A 12,031-nucleotide genomic window follows, 5' to 3' on the forward strand; every position below is an offset into this window, starting at 1 on the left:
AGTTACTACAATTGTTTTGTCAGTCTAAAATTCCTGAGTCATAAAGACTCATACAGAAGCCAGGTTCTAAGAAGGAAAAAATAAATAAATAAATAAATAAAGATTTGAGGATGTATGATTTTCCTTCTTTATTTCTTCTCTTTGTGCAATGTATTTTTTTAACGCGGTGTAGGCACACCCTTGTTTCAGAAACTGTAAGCACTTCCTTAATAACAAACATATTTTTTCTTCCATTTATCACCTGTAGGAATTAAAAATAAAAGTAACATCTATTTGTGAGGAAACCAAAGGCCATGAAAATTAAACTTAAATATGATGGTAAAGATTTTTAAAAATCTTTAGTGGAAAGAAACATTATTGTGATTTCAAAGCTTGCTGATAGTGCAGAAGTTTTTACAGTGTTGTAAAACAAATGCCACAATGAGAGTTGGCAAAAGTTACAGTAAAACAGTAGTGTAATGTACAGAAATTCTGAAACAGAAGTAGGCCTGAAAGGCTCACCCCCTTATCAGACCGGAATGCTGATGCTGTGATGTAAAAATACAGCACAGGAAACACAAACACAACCTAGTGATGGAAAAGGTTGTCTGAAGCAAACCACACGTAACTGCATGGAAGGGAACACATACGTTACTACTCATATTCTAATAAAACAATCCTAACCACGGTGATACAAAGATAGGTAGCTTGAGGAAAGGTCAGTCCAAAGTTTTGTCGCCACTTTCAGCCCCACACCCACACTTTAAGCTCTAACGCGTGGTGGGAGATCCTGCAGCGGACCCGTAGGTGGGGAGGACATTTCAGCAGAAGCTTACAGCTGGGGAATTTTCAACGAATTTATGATGAACAAATAGATGGCTTAATTATGATACTGCCCATGTTACACTCCCCAGAACGTTCACAAGTGGTTCTGGTATATTTAGTTCCTAGTTCGTAGGGCAAAGGGAGAGCATTTGTGTAAAAAGAATCTTAGGTGAATACTGAATAGTAGTATCACGTATGAGATTTTTGTGAGAGTTTTTAAATAGTTTATTGATTCGATGATTCATACAAAAAGAAAAAAACAAACAAACAAACAAACAAACAAAAAAAACTTTTGTTGTTGTTGATGCGTTAGAAAACACGAGCGGCTGTTAACTGACGGGGCTGGAGGCGCCCCGTCCAGGCCGCCCCCCCGAGCCCGCCGTGTCCGGGCGCCGCGTCCTCCATTTCCTCGCGCTGCCGCCAGCCCCGCAGCCCCGCCAAGATGGCCGCCGCAGCCGGGCGGCGCCTCCCGCCTCGCGCCCGGCGCTCGGGGCTGCCCGGGCAGGGACGGGGAGCGGCGGGGAGGCCGCCGGGGGGCGCGGGGAGGCCCCAAGGGGCCGGGAAGAACGGGGCTGAGGAGGAGGCGGCGGGGTGGGGGGCAGCTCCGCGGCCGCGGGGCGCTGAGGGGCACGGGGCCGTGCGGTGCGAGGCGGGGCGGGCCCCACTGTGCCGCAGCGCCCCGCCAGGGGCCGCCTGCCCCCCTCCCCCCCCCCCCACGGAGCGCGTCACGGGGGGCGGGCCCCTCCCCCCTTCCGCCCGCGCCGATTGGGCGCCCGCGCTCGCGACGCCGATTGGCCGCTGGGGCGGGAAGCGGGCCGCGCCCATTGGCGGAGAGGGGGGCTCCGCCGGGCCGTGCGCAGAGTAGTAGGGAGGGGCGGGGGGAGCGCGCGGGGCCGTGTGCAAGCCGCGTGTGGCGCAGCCAGAAGGGAGCGGAGCGGGCGGGCAGAGCAGCGCGGCCTCTCCTCGGCGCCTTCCCTCGGCGCTCTCCGTCCGCCGCCAGCCGCCGCCGCAGCGCGCCCGGCAGCCCGCGGGTAACGGCCGGGCCGGGGGGGGAGGCCCCGGGAGCGGGGGATGGCGGCGGAGGGCGAGGGGATGGCGGCGCTGGCGCACTCGGGCCTAGCGCGGGAAAGCGGGGCCGGGCCGGGCCTGGGCGGCGGGGCGGGGGGGGGAAGGGAAAAGGGGAAGGGGGGGGTCTGTGGGGGCCGGTAGGGTCGGTGCGGGTTCGTGCGGGTCGGTGCCGCTCGGGGAGCGGGGCCGGGCCAAGGGCTGGGCGCGGGGCGGCCTGGGCCGCAGCTCTGGGCCGAGGTCCTACGGCAGCCGTGTGCCCCGGCCGGGCCGCAGGGAGAACGGGGACCGGGGGGGCGCTGGGAGGGCCGGGGGAGGAAAGGAGGGGAACGGGGGGGAGGGCGGGGACCGGAGGGAACGGAGCGGGAGCGGGAGGAACGGGCCGCGGGGCGACCTCACCCCGGGGGGGGGAGGGGAGGGGGGAGAGAATGGTGCTGGGAGACTTGGGGGGGTGCGGGGTGCTGGGAAGCGGCCGCACTCAAAGCTCTCTCTGTTTTTCTCTCTTTTCTCAACTTTTCTCCTTATTTTTTTCTCGCCCTCCCGAGCTGAGCCCGGCCGGGGCAGCGGGCCCCCGGCGGCGCGGTGTCGGCGGGGCCTGGGCCCGGGCGCACCACGTGGCCGCCCACGTGCTGGGCCCCGGCGGCGGCTCGGGGCGAGGAGCCGCGGCGGCTGCTGGCCTCCCCCCGGCACGGCCCCGAGCCCGAGCGGGGCCTATAAATGGATAGGAAAAAGAGCCCGCGGCAGCTCCGCGGCGCGGAGTAGTGGAGCTGCGTTCGATTTGAGTGCTCGTCAGGCGTAGTTCTCGAGTAACCGCTGTTACTCGTTCAGCATGCAGAGTCCGTCACGAGGAATTATTAACTTTAAGAGCGCGTTTTATTTCTGTTGCAGCGCTTAATTAGAGCCCGTGGCTGAAGCCTTAGGGTTGCCTGCTCCGTGTTTTCTTCCTCAGCGCAGACTGGCCTAGAGAAGCAATCCTGTGCCCATCCGAAGTGGAAAGAGTTAAACGAGTTCTCTAGAGTTGGAGGAGAACCTTGCTGGGCTGATCTACCTTTTCTTTTTCCTTAAATGACTTAGTTAACGTCTGGACTAGCTTTTACATGAAGTTTGCACGTTGCTGATACTGCATTCTGAAGTTCAAAACTTTAAAACAGCCCAGATAGCAGTAAGAATGTACAGGGGAAGAATGGAATGTGCCGATTTGGTAAATAGCCTGTAGATTGTCACAGCCTGCATACTAGCGAGTATGGGTAGGCAGAAAGAACAAAAGTTAATCAAAAGAAGTGTTTCTGTAGCTCTGTCTTCAATTTGTAGTCAACAAAGCTATCCAAGAACTACAAGTTGATTCGGATACCTCAATCTTAATGTCTTTCTGACCTGGCTTCTGACCTCACAGTAGGGGTCCAAGTTCTTGAATTTTAGTTATGTCCAGAATTCTCAAATCAGGCAGTCAAGTTTGCCTGTGGAATGTATTGAGGAGATCCGGATTTGATAGCTCAGCTCTCAATTGCTGGAGGTTTTCTTTCTCAAACTGCTTTCTTCTGGAATTGAAGTATTTTTACCTGGTGGTCAAAATACTTAATTATGTATGTTTTCCTTGTGAGAAGAAAAGCTGGAGGCTGAAGCATCACTAATTCTGTGTACGCCGTCACGGTCACGTGTCTTGAGTTCTGGACTTCCCAAACATTCTTGTTGGGAAATAAACTTCTTTATGGGTAGCATTTATTTTTAAATGAGTAATATTTTGATTGCTCCTTTGAAACAAAATGCTGACACTTCTGACAGTACTCCTTTCTATTTCTTAATCTCTTGGAAAAGCAGAGCTCTGCCTGCTCTTGCGTGTGTTTTTTGCTGTCTTCAGCCTGGCTGTGGGCTGACTTGTCACATTCAAGCTTGGTATTGTTTGTTGGTCACCAGCAGCCTGGATAGAAATGGCTGACTTCTCAGTGTTTGCCTCCTTGATGCAGCTGATTTGCCAAAGAGCTCTTAAATAAGCTGCTGGTTTTAGCAGTGGGTTCTCTTTAGTCCCTCCTTTCAAGGAGTGAAGTTCTATTAATACCAACTGGATGTGATAGTTGTAGACCAAAGGAAGCATTTGGTAAGTATAATAAATATAATTGCCACTGTTCCATTGGACTTGAACTGTTCGCAAGCTGTTGAATTCTAAAGAACTGCTTGTATCTAGAGGTGTCTGAGTAATGTCCTTGCAACTATTTTCTGTTGCTCCCAAAGTTGTTCTCTTCTCTCTGGTTTAGTCTGTCCCCTACATAATCCACTGCTTGTACAGACAGGACCACTCATTCACTTGTCTCCAGGAGATAGTAACTCCTGCTCGGTATTGTGATCTTGGGTGTCCATGACTTCCTGGTTGTAAAATATGACCTTAAGTGCATGTAAAGTAAAGATGACAGGTTTTTTAGTAAATGTATCTAAAATAAAATTAGTGATGGTTCCCTAAATGAGACAAAAGAGAATGTGTTTAGAGTGGGAGACATCAGTTTCATGGTTCTGATCCTTTCTACCTAGCAGTTTCCCATATATGAGAACTCCATTGTCATAGCGGGGAGCAGCACAGGTTCTGGCAAAAACACTTAACTGCTGCCTGTGATGAAACTTCTGCTACCTGTTGCATTGATCAGGGTTGCTCAGAGTAAATTCTAGCTTTGACACGTTACCTGCTTCTGTAGGTTGCAGTCAGATTTCTTTCAGATAGCTGGAGTGAGTGTTGTGAGCTGGTGAATTGCCAAGAACTCATTTGTCCTCTCTTTAAAACTCTGGGGGATAGCTTAGGTTCCTCCTGTGAGGAGCCCAAGTTAGTTCTGCTTTTGTCTGTTAGAGCAGGCTTCTTTTTTTAGATGGCACCTAAAGCAAAAGCAATAAAACAGCATTGCAGTGGAGATTAGTGGTAGTTCTTTCCATCGCCTGGTCTGGATCGGCTACTAAAACAGACTGGGGTATTTCTGAATGTGTGTGAAGACATGATTTAGTAAATAGTTGTAAAGTGATTTATTTCAGCTTCAAATTCCGGTTAAGGAGGCCTGTACAAGGAGTTCTGGTGAATGTCTGCCTTCGCTCCTTCACAGAAAGGTGTGATTTGAGGCAGCTAGATTTGTGTTTCTCTCAGAGTTTTGGAATCTTATGCTGAGCCACGGCCTCATCTGGTCTGTCTTGCAGAATAATTCTGGAATGTCAGCAGGGGAGGAGTTAGTTTGTGTAATGCATTTGAGCTATGGAAATCATTGATAGATGTGACTGAGAGAAAACAACCTCAACAAGCAGCCTTATCGCAGAAGGCCTATTTAAGGTGGCCTTGATAGATAAGAGGGACTGTTGAGAACTTGTCTGTAATGCCAGTGTAGAAGTAGTGACTAACTTGAACTTCAGTGGATTTAAAACTAGACTTTTTTTTTTCATGTGAGTAACTGAAAAGTGGTGTCCAAACTGCTTGGAAGGTGTCCATTTAAGGACTCGCTGTACGGAACCAACCTCTTCTGGATATTGTTCATTAAAAGTGTTGGCTTAATCTGAAAACTAAACTCTTACCTTTTTTTTTAAAAAACAGTTTACATTGTTGAGGAACTTTGTCCTGTATAAGGCTTCTTAGAATGGGAGGGTAAATAAAACTAGTGTCAGCTGACTCCACCTCCAGCTGGTGAACTTGTGTTCAGTTTTAGATCTTCTACACAAAGAACGCAGATACTAGACATAAAAATACTGGTGAATAGAAGTCCAGAGAAACTGTTTGGTACTTCTGTATGCCTAAAATACCTGGAGATGGAGTGCTGTGCTTTGTGATCCTGTGCTTATGACAGCTGTAGCCTTCAAAGGTCTGTGTGCAGGGAAAAAGCAGGCCTCTGAAGATAAAGGTTGCAAAGTGAATCTTCTGTTCAAGTTGTGCAGAAACTGTTGCTTATTGTCCTCTGGATTTCTTACTCAGTTTGCATAATCCTACTTGGCCAATTTGAGAAATACTAGGGGAAGAGAAACTTGAGTTTTTTGTTTCTTGAAGGAGTGGCTTTAAATAGTTTTGGATCAGATGTAAAACTTGTTTTTAAATTCCTCTGGGGCAGTGAGTGTTGTGCTCTTTGTCCCTTGTGCAGGTAGTGACTGGCAGACAGATGTAGCTGGCTGGTACATCTAGGCATAAAAGCTTCTCCGGTGCGTATCTAGAGGAGGTTTAGTTCACCTATAAACCATTTGTCTTTTACCATAGGTTAACCTGGGTGGTTACGTTAGGCACACAGGTAACTGCTGGTTATACTTAATCCTGTCACATCATGCTGTAATACCTAGTGCGTGGTTCGAGTGACGCTGGAGTTGTTACTTACATCTGTAGAGACGTATTCAGTGCAGCTGGAACTGGTGCTGTACTGTTCCACTCTTTTGGGACAGCAGTGCAGGGCCTCTTCAATAACACCTTAACGTGCTGACCTGTAAGAGTTGCAGGTTGAGTGGGGACTATGTCCCAACACATAAATTGGAGACCCCATCTTGTCTCATGGAAACTTAAAGCAGCATCAACTATTGTGTCAAGACCAGCTCCTGCAGTCAGCTTTGCCAGTGTTTTTCTTCTGCTGTGTCAACATGGTTGCTATGAAAACAGGCCGAAACAAGAGCACACGGATGCCAGCTGCTGCTGCCGTAGTAGGCAGCTCTTCACCCTTGGGTGTCCTAATAAGTTAGAGACTTTGAGCACAGATGAAGCAGTAAATACCTGCTAGCATGTGAAAAGGCTGAGTTATGTATAAAATCAAGAGCTCATAGAAAGTTGTTTTGTTCTTGACGTCTGTTGAAGATCTGTTTGCATCCTTTCATTGCAGAATTTCATTTTAAGAGCAAATATTATCTGATCCAGTTGGAATGTAGATGTGGGATTACAGAAGTAGCCTATTAAGCTTCACATCTCATGTACTTTAAACATTCCTGCTTCTATTGTGGTGGGAAGGATGGGGATGGTCACTATGCAGAAGGCAGCTGGAGAGAAAGGAACTCTTCTGAGCGAAAAGTGATAAGGCTTTTTTAAAGCTTATACTATATCCATTTAAGTTCTTAATGTCAGGATGCTAACTCTGGTTCATCTTGAGGTTGTGGTGTTATTACTGCTTCTTTTGTGACTCCCTTCAAGATGCTACTCATCTGTATTCTTGGTAATTTGAGATGTTTGACAGATGTTCTGTTTGAATAGGCTAGCAGTTCTGGTTGTTACCATTGTTTCATATTTTTATTTGAAAGTGTCCCTATGGGAACATACAAAATAGTCTTTACTATTTTGGTATGCAACTTTTAAAAGTTGTGTTTTTTTTTAAGCATTCTATACCATGAAGTTGTAGGGTTATAGGAAGAACAGCTCGGGGATCAGGTACCCTAACAAAACATAGGGCTAATGATTCTGCTTCCATTGAGTTAAGTGTAATGAATTGGGAGAGAGCATATGAAGTATTCAGCTTAATATGCGTATTTATAAACGAGGGCATTTTAAACTTGTCTTCAGGCGGACTTTAAACAATATCCAATTTAAATATTTAACTTGCTCTGCTGTTTATAGTTCCAGAAGCCATGGCTAATTGCTTTATACCTTAGGCAAGCTAAGGTACTGTGTCTGCAGTCTCTTTAACCTATCCCATCCTTGCCACTGCTTCAGTGGTCTGTGGCAGACCGGCTTCCCCGATCAATGAGACGCCTTCCTCCATTCCCCAATATGGGCAAAAGTGGTTTGTACTGTCATGGACAGGCATGCCTATCCGATGTTTCCCTAGCATTCTAAGAATGTTTTCCAAGTTAGCCTTCTAGATATCTGGCAAGTGTCTGATGTCTTTTAGGGAAGCCAAATGTCTTGAGCATTTTCTTCCATGTAAACTGAGGAGCGAAATATGTATCCTGAAATGTAAGTTAATATATTGAAGTGAACTCTGAGAAATGACTATTCTTTAGGTCAGATAACTGCTCTTTATGTCATAAAAGAACTAACGGATACTAAGCTAACTCACTCTTCAGGGCCTTAGCTGTAATATTGCCTACTCTTTAGCTTTTAAAAGGAGCTTTTAGAATGTGGTTTGGTTAGTGAAGAAATGCAGCTTAGTGAAGAAAAGTAGATGCCAGCCAGGTACTCCCAACAGAAAGAAATGACTAGGAAGAAACGGAGATAAGTAGCTGGCTTTCAAGTTTAACTGAGTGATGAGAAGAAGGTATTACTGGAGGAGATTGTGACAGTAAGGCTGTTACGATCATGGGTATGTCTCTTACCTGAGCCCTTAGCTTGGAGAGGGAAAGTGTTCTAAAAATGTATTTTATTTTTTTTCCCCCCTCAGGCAGGTGATCTGCAGCCATGAGCAGCAACGAGTGCTTCAAGTGTGGGCGTACTGGCCACTGGGCTCGGGAGTGCCCAACTGGGATTGGCCGTGGCCGTGGGATGAGAAGCCGTGGCAGAGGTAAGTGCCATGGTTTTCTGCTTATATGTACAGTAAGATGTCTCCAGCTGTCTGTTGTCAGTGCTATGTCAAACTGACTTCAGGTGAGCAAAAGCTGAGACGTAAATTGGTGATAAACTTTCCTGGTTCTTAAGTCTGCATAAGAATTATGCAAGGGCTCCTGAGACTAAACCTGATGTGTTAGTTCAGCTGCCAGTGTCCTTGATTAACTCTTAGGGATTACGTTAAGAATATTCTTAAGCCTTTTTTTCTCCTGTTACCCATTTCAAGCAGGCTTCCAGTTCATGTCTTCATCTCTGCCGGACATCTGTTACCGCTGTGGTGAGTCTGGCCATCTTGCCAAGGACTGTGATCTTCAGGAGGATGGTAAGTATCAATAAATATTCTATCTCTTCAATTACATGGACAGAGGTCTGTGGTTGAAGAGAAGGCTATTGTTCACTGATTGCATAATTCACTGGAAGCAGAGTAAATGTCCTTCATTAGAAGCATGCTACACCTCAGTCTACCAAGGTTTTATAGTCTTGTTTGGTATGTTTTTCTTATTGTGGAAGCCTGCTATAACTGCGGTAGAGGTGGCCACATTGCGAAGGACTGCAAGGAGCCGAAGAGGGAGAGAGAGCAGTGCTGCTACAACTGTGGCAAACCTGGCCATCTCGCTCGCGACTGTGACCATGCAGATGAGCAGAAGTGCTATTCTTGCGGAGAGTTTGGACACATTCAAAAAGACTGCACCAAAGTGAAATGCTATAGGTAAGAGCATCTACTAATACTCAAAAGTTGAGAAGCAGCTGTTAAATCTGTCTGAAAAGCTGGCTTCAAACTGTTGCTTGTGCCTGTACCTGCTACAGCGTGCTCATGAGTGCAGTATCTTTCACCCCCTCCAAGACTCCCTTGTGTGGAGGAAGGGAAAACACAGTGTATCTGAGTTACAGCCAGTTAGCTTCAAACAAGGCTAAACAGGAGAAGCATTAGAATGGGGAAAGTCTGGCAATTAAAAATAAGTAAAAATCTGTGTTTGCACTGTGGTTTTGGCATACACAGTGATCAGTGTAAGTTGATCAGTTCCTGGTTCATGCCTCGTGGAAGAACATGAGAACGCTGAAGCAGAAGAATTGAGTACAGAACAAGTCTTGCATGAAATCAAAGTAGCCAGCACAGTTGGCAGAACAGTAACTTCTCTGGGTGGTTTGGAATCAAATCTTCATCTTTTGATTCTTTCTTTTTTTGTCTGCAGGTGTGGTGAAACTGGCCATGTAGCCATCAACTGCAGCAAGACCAGTGAAGTCAACTGCTATCGCTGCGGCGAGTCAGGGCACCTTGCACGGGAATGCACAATTGAAGCTACAGCCTAATTATTTTCCTTTGTCGCCCCTCCTTTTTCTGATTGATGGTTGTATTATTTTTCTCTGAATCCTCTTCACTGGCCAAAGGTTGGCAGATAGAGGCTACTCCCAGGCCAGTGAGCTTTACTTGCCGTGTAAAAGGAGGAAAGGGGTGGAAAAATCAACTTTCTGCATTTAACTACAAAAATGTTTATGTTTAGTTTGGTAGAGGTGTTATGTATAATGCTTTGTTAAAGAACCCCCTTTCCGTGCCACTGGTGAATAGGGATTGATGAGTGGGAAGAGTTGAGTCAGACCAGCAAACCCTCTCTGGGTTACATGGAAGCGATTCTATGCAGGAAGAAAGAAATTCTGGAAGTGTCTTAAACTTCCTCATAACTTTAATTTTATTACAATGGCCTTGGATTGTCTGACCTCAGTAGCTGTTAACACCAAGTAATATCTGTATCAGGCCCTACCTAGAGCATATAGCTGAGTGGGAGTAAATAAACAAGATGCACATGCCTGTTAATGGCCATGAGAGAGAGAGAGAAATCAGGAATAAACTTAAAATAACAGTAATTCAGTCAATGAATGTTCATGTTGGAGATACAGAACGTAATGGGAAGCTTTTGAATAAATACTTCAAAGTAAATCTGAAACCCAGACATCAGTGCTCATAGCATATACAATTTGGAGCTATTCAGGAGTTGCAAATAAATGCATTTTCACAGAAATCAAGATGTTATTTTTGTATACTATATCACTTAGACAACTGAGTTTCATTTGCTTGTAATCAGTTTTTAAAGTAAGATGGTAAAAGCAATTGAAGTCCTAGAACATAGAAAATGTAATTTTAAACTATCAATAAAGCTGGAGGAGGAAGGGGAGTTTGGCTAAAGTTCCTTTTGTTTATTTTTGGTTTTCATGTACACAGTGCAAAATAACATATTAAAAAGGGGTATGTGGAGGTGTAAAAAGTTCAGTTTGGACTTCTCTTTTGTTCTATCTTATGTTAAGTTTCCATCCTCTAGCATCAGACTGTCCATACACTGAGTATGTAGGCCTTCAAGACTATTGCTGATCTGCCCCTGGTGTATGTGAATGGTTTGTTCTCATGGGGGGCTTGCTACATATCTTAGCTGATGCTGATAAAGCACTTCTTCCACTTTGAAGTTGTCAAAGGCACATAACTTGTTGGATGTACAGCACATTTCAAATACAACCTGGAGTAGTTTATTAATGTGCTAGCAGTATTTCAGCCTTCAGCAGTGTGGGCCTTGATGCCCTTGTAGTGAGGGGCCCAAAACTGAAAACAACACTCCACCTATGAGCAGGCCTCACCAGGGCAGAGCACAGGGGGACAATCACCTCCCTGTTCTGCTGGCTGCACTACTCCTGACACAAGCCAGGATGCCGTTGGCCTTGGCCACCTGGGCACACTGCTGGCTCATGTTCAGGTGAGCATCAATCAGCAACCCCAGGTCCTTTTCCTCTGCACAGATTTAAAACCACTGCCCTGAGCCTGTAGGTGCTGCATGGGGTTGTTGTGGCCAAAGTGCAGGACCTCCCACCTGAGTAGCAAACTCAGGCTGAAAATTTGAACGCCTGTAGAAGTCTGAGCTGCATTGCAGGGAGAAAACACTTTTAATAAAAGTACTAAGCACTATGTAAACAGCCCGGATCACTTGACTGACAACCTGAGTGGGATTTTAGAAAGGCTGCGCTGATAATGCTGCTGAGAGGGATGGAAGGAAGCTGGTGAAAGCTACTTGGAAGCATGTAAAATGAATCCTCTTGCTACTTGAAGCAGTACAAAATCCAAGTACTTGCTTCTGACAAATGCAGAGGGCAGTTCTGGAGAGTGCAAAGCCCAGATGACGTGGTGAGAGCTGCTGCAGGCTGCTCATGCCTTGGCGGGCTGCCCTCAGCCCTGCTGTGTGCTGAGCAAAGCCTGTCCTCTTGTGGAACTGAGGCGTGGGGAAGGTGTTCTGGCCTGACTGTTTTCATTTTACTTCTAATTGCTGCTATAAAGAACATGAGTGCACTTTGAGCCTCAGCCTGCCCAAACCCTTATAAATTCCCTGTTTGGAGCAGGCAGGCTGCCTTGGGGTCGCCTGAGCTGCGCACAGTGCTCGTTCGGTGACTGCATCACACACCTACAGCCACTGAACTTTGGGGTTTTATTACAAAGGCCTGAAAGCCTTTGGCACTTGGCCTGTAGCTTTGTATGTGTATGTACATAAACACAGGCGTGTCTGTGTGAGGGCTGCCAGTGCTTCCCGTGCAATTCGGTCACTTGTGTCTTGCAGCTGCGGCTTCTTTAGCCCTCAGCTGCTTAAATCTCGATTTAACTAAGCCTTAACGTACTCCCAGTTTTGAGGTGGAGCAAAGCAACACGGCAATCGCGCT

General features: G+C 46.6%; 1 protein-coding gene across 4 annotated transcripts; it reads left to right on the forward strand.

Moving 5' to 3' along the window:
* The first annotated feature begins 1,664 nt into the window (after positions 1 to 1,664).
* Positions 1,665 to 10,509, forward strand: CNBP (CCHC-type zinc finger nucleic acid binding protein). 4 transcript variants are annotated; one of them, XM_072044257.1, is made up of 5 exons: positions 1,665 to 1,835; positions 8,175 to 8,294; positions 8,565 to 8,659; positions 8,845 to 9,047; positions 9,532 to 10,509. In XM_072044257.1, the coding sequence occupies exons 2-5, from the start codon at positions 8,192 to 8,194 to the stop codon at positions 9,647 to 9,649; spliced, it is 519 nt and encodes a 172-aa protein (XP_071900358.1). In that variant the 5' UTR covers positions 1,665 to 1,835; positions 8,175 to 8,191; the 3' UTR covers positions 9,650 to 10,509. The 4 variants fall into 4 exon arrangements, with proteins under 4 accessions (XP_071900358.1, XP_071900360.1, XP_027323242.1 ...); XM_072044259.1 differs by having other exon boundaries at positions 8,568 to 8,659; XM_027467441.3 differs by having other exon boundaries at positions 1,666 to 1,835; positions 8,565 to 8,660; positions 8,849 to 9,047.
* The last annotated feature ends 1,522 nt before the right edge of the window (positions 10,510 to 12,031 follow it).

Source organism: Anas platyrhynchos, chromosome 13 (genome assembly GCF_047663525.1).
Source record: "Anas platyrhynchos isolate ZD024472 breed Pekin duck chromosome 13, IASCAAS_PekinDuck_T2T, whole genome shotgun sequence".
Classification (NCBI taxonomy): domain Eukaryota; kingdom Metazoa; phylum Chordata; class Aves; order Anseriformes; family Anatidae; genus Anas; species Anas platyrhynchos.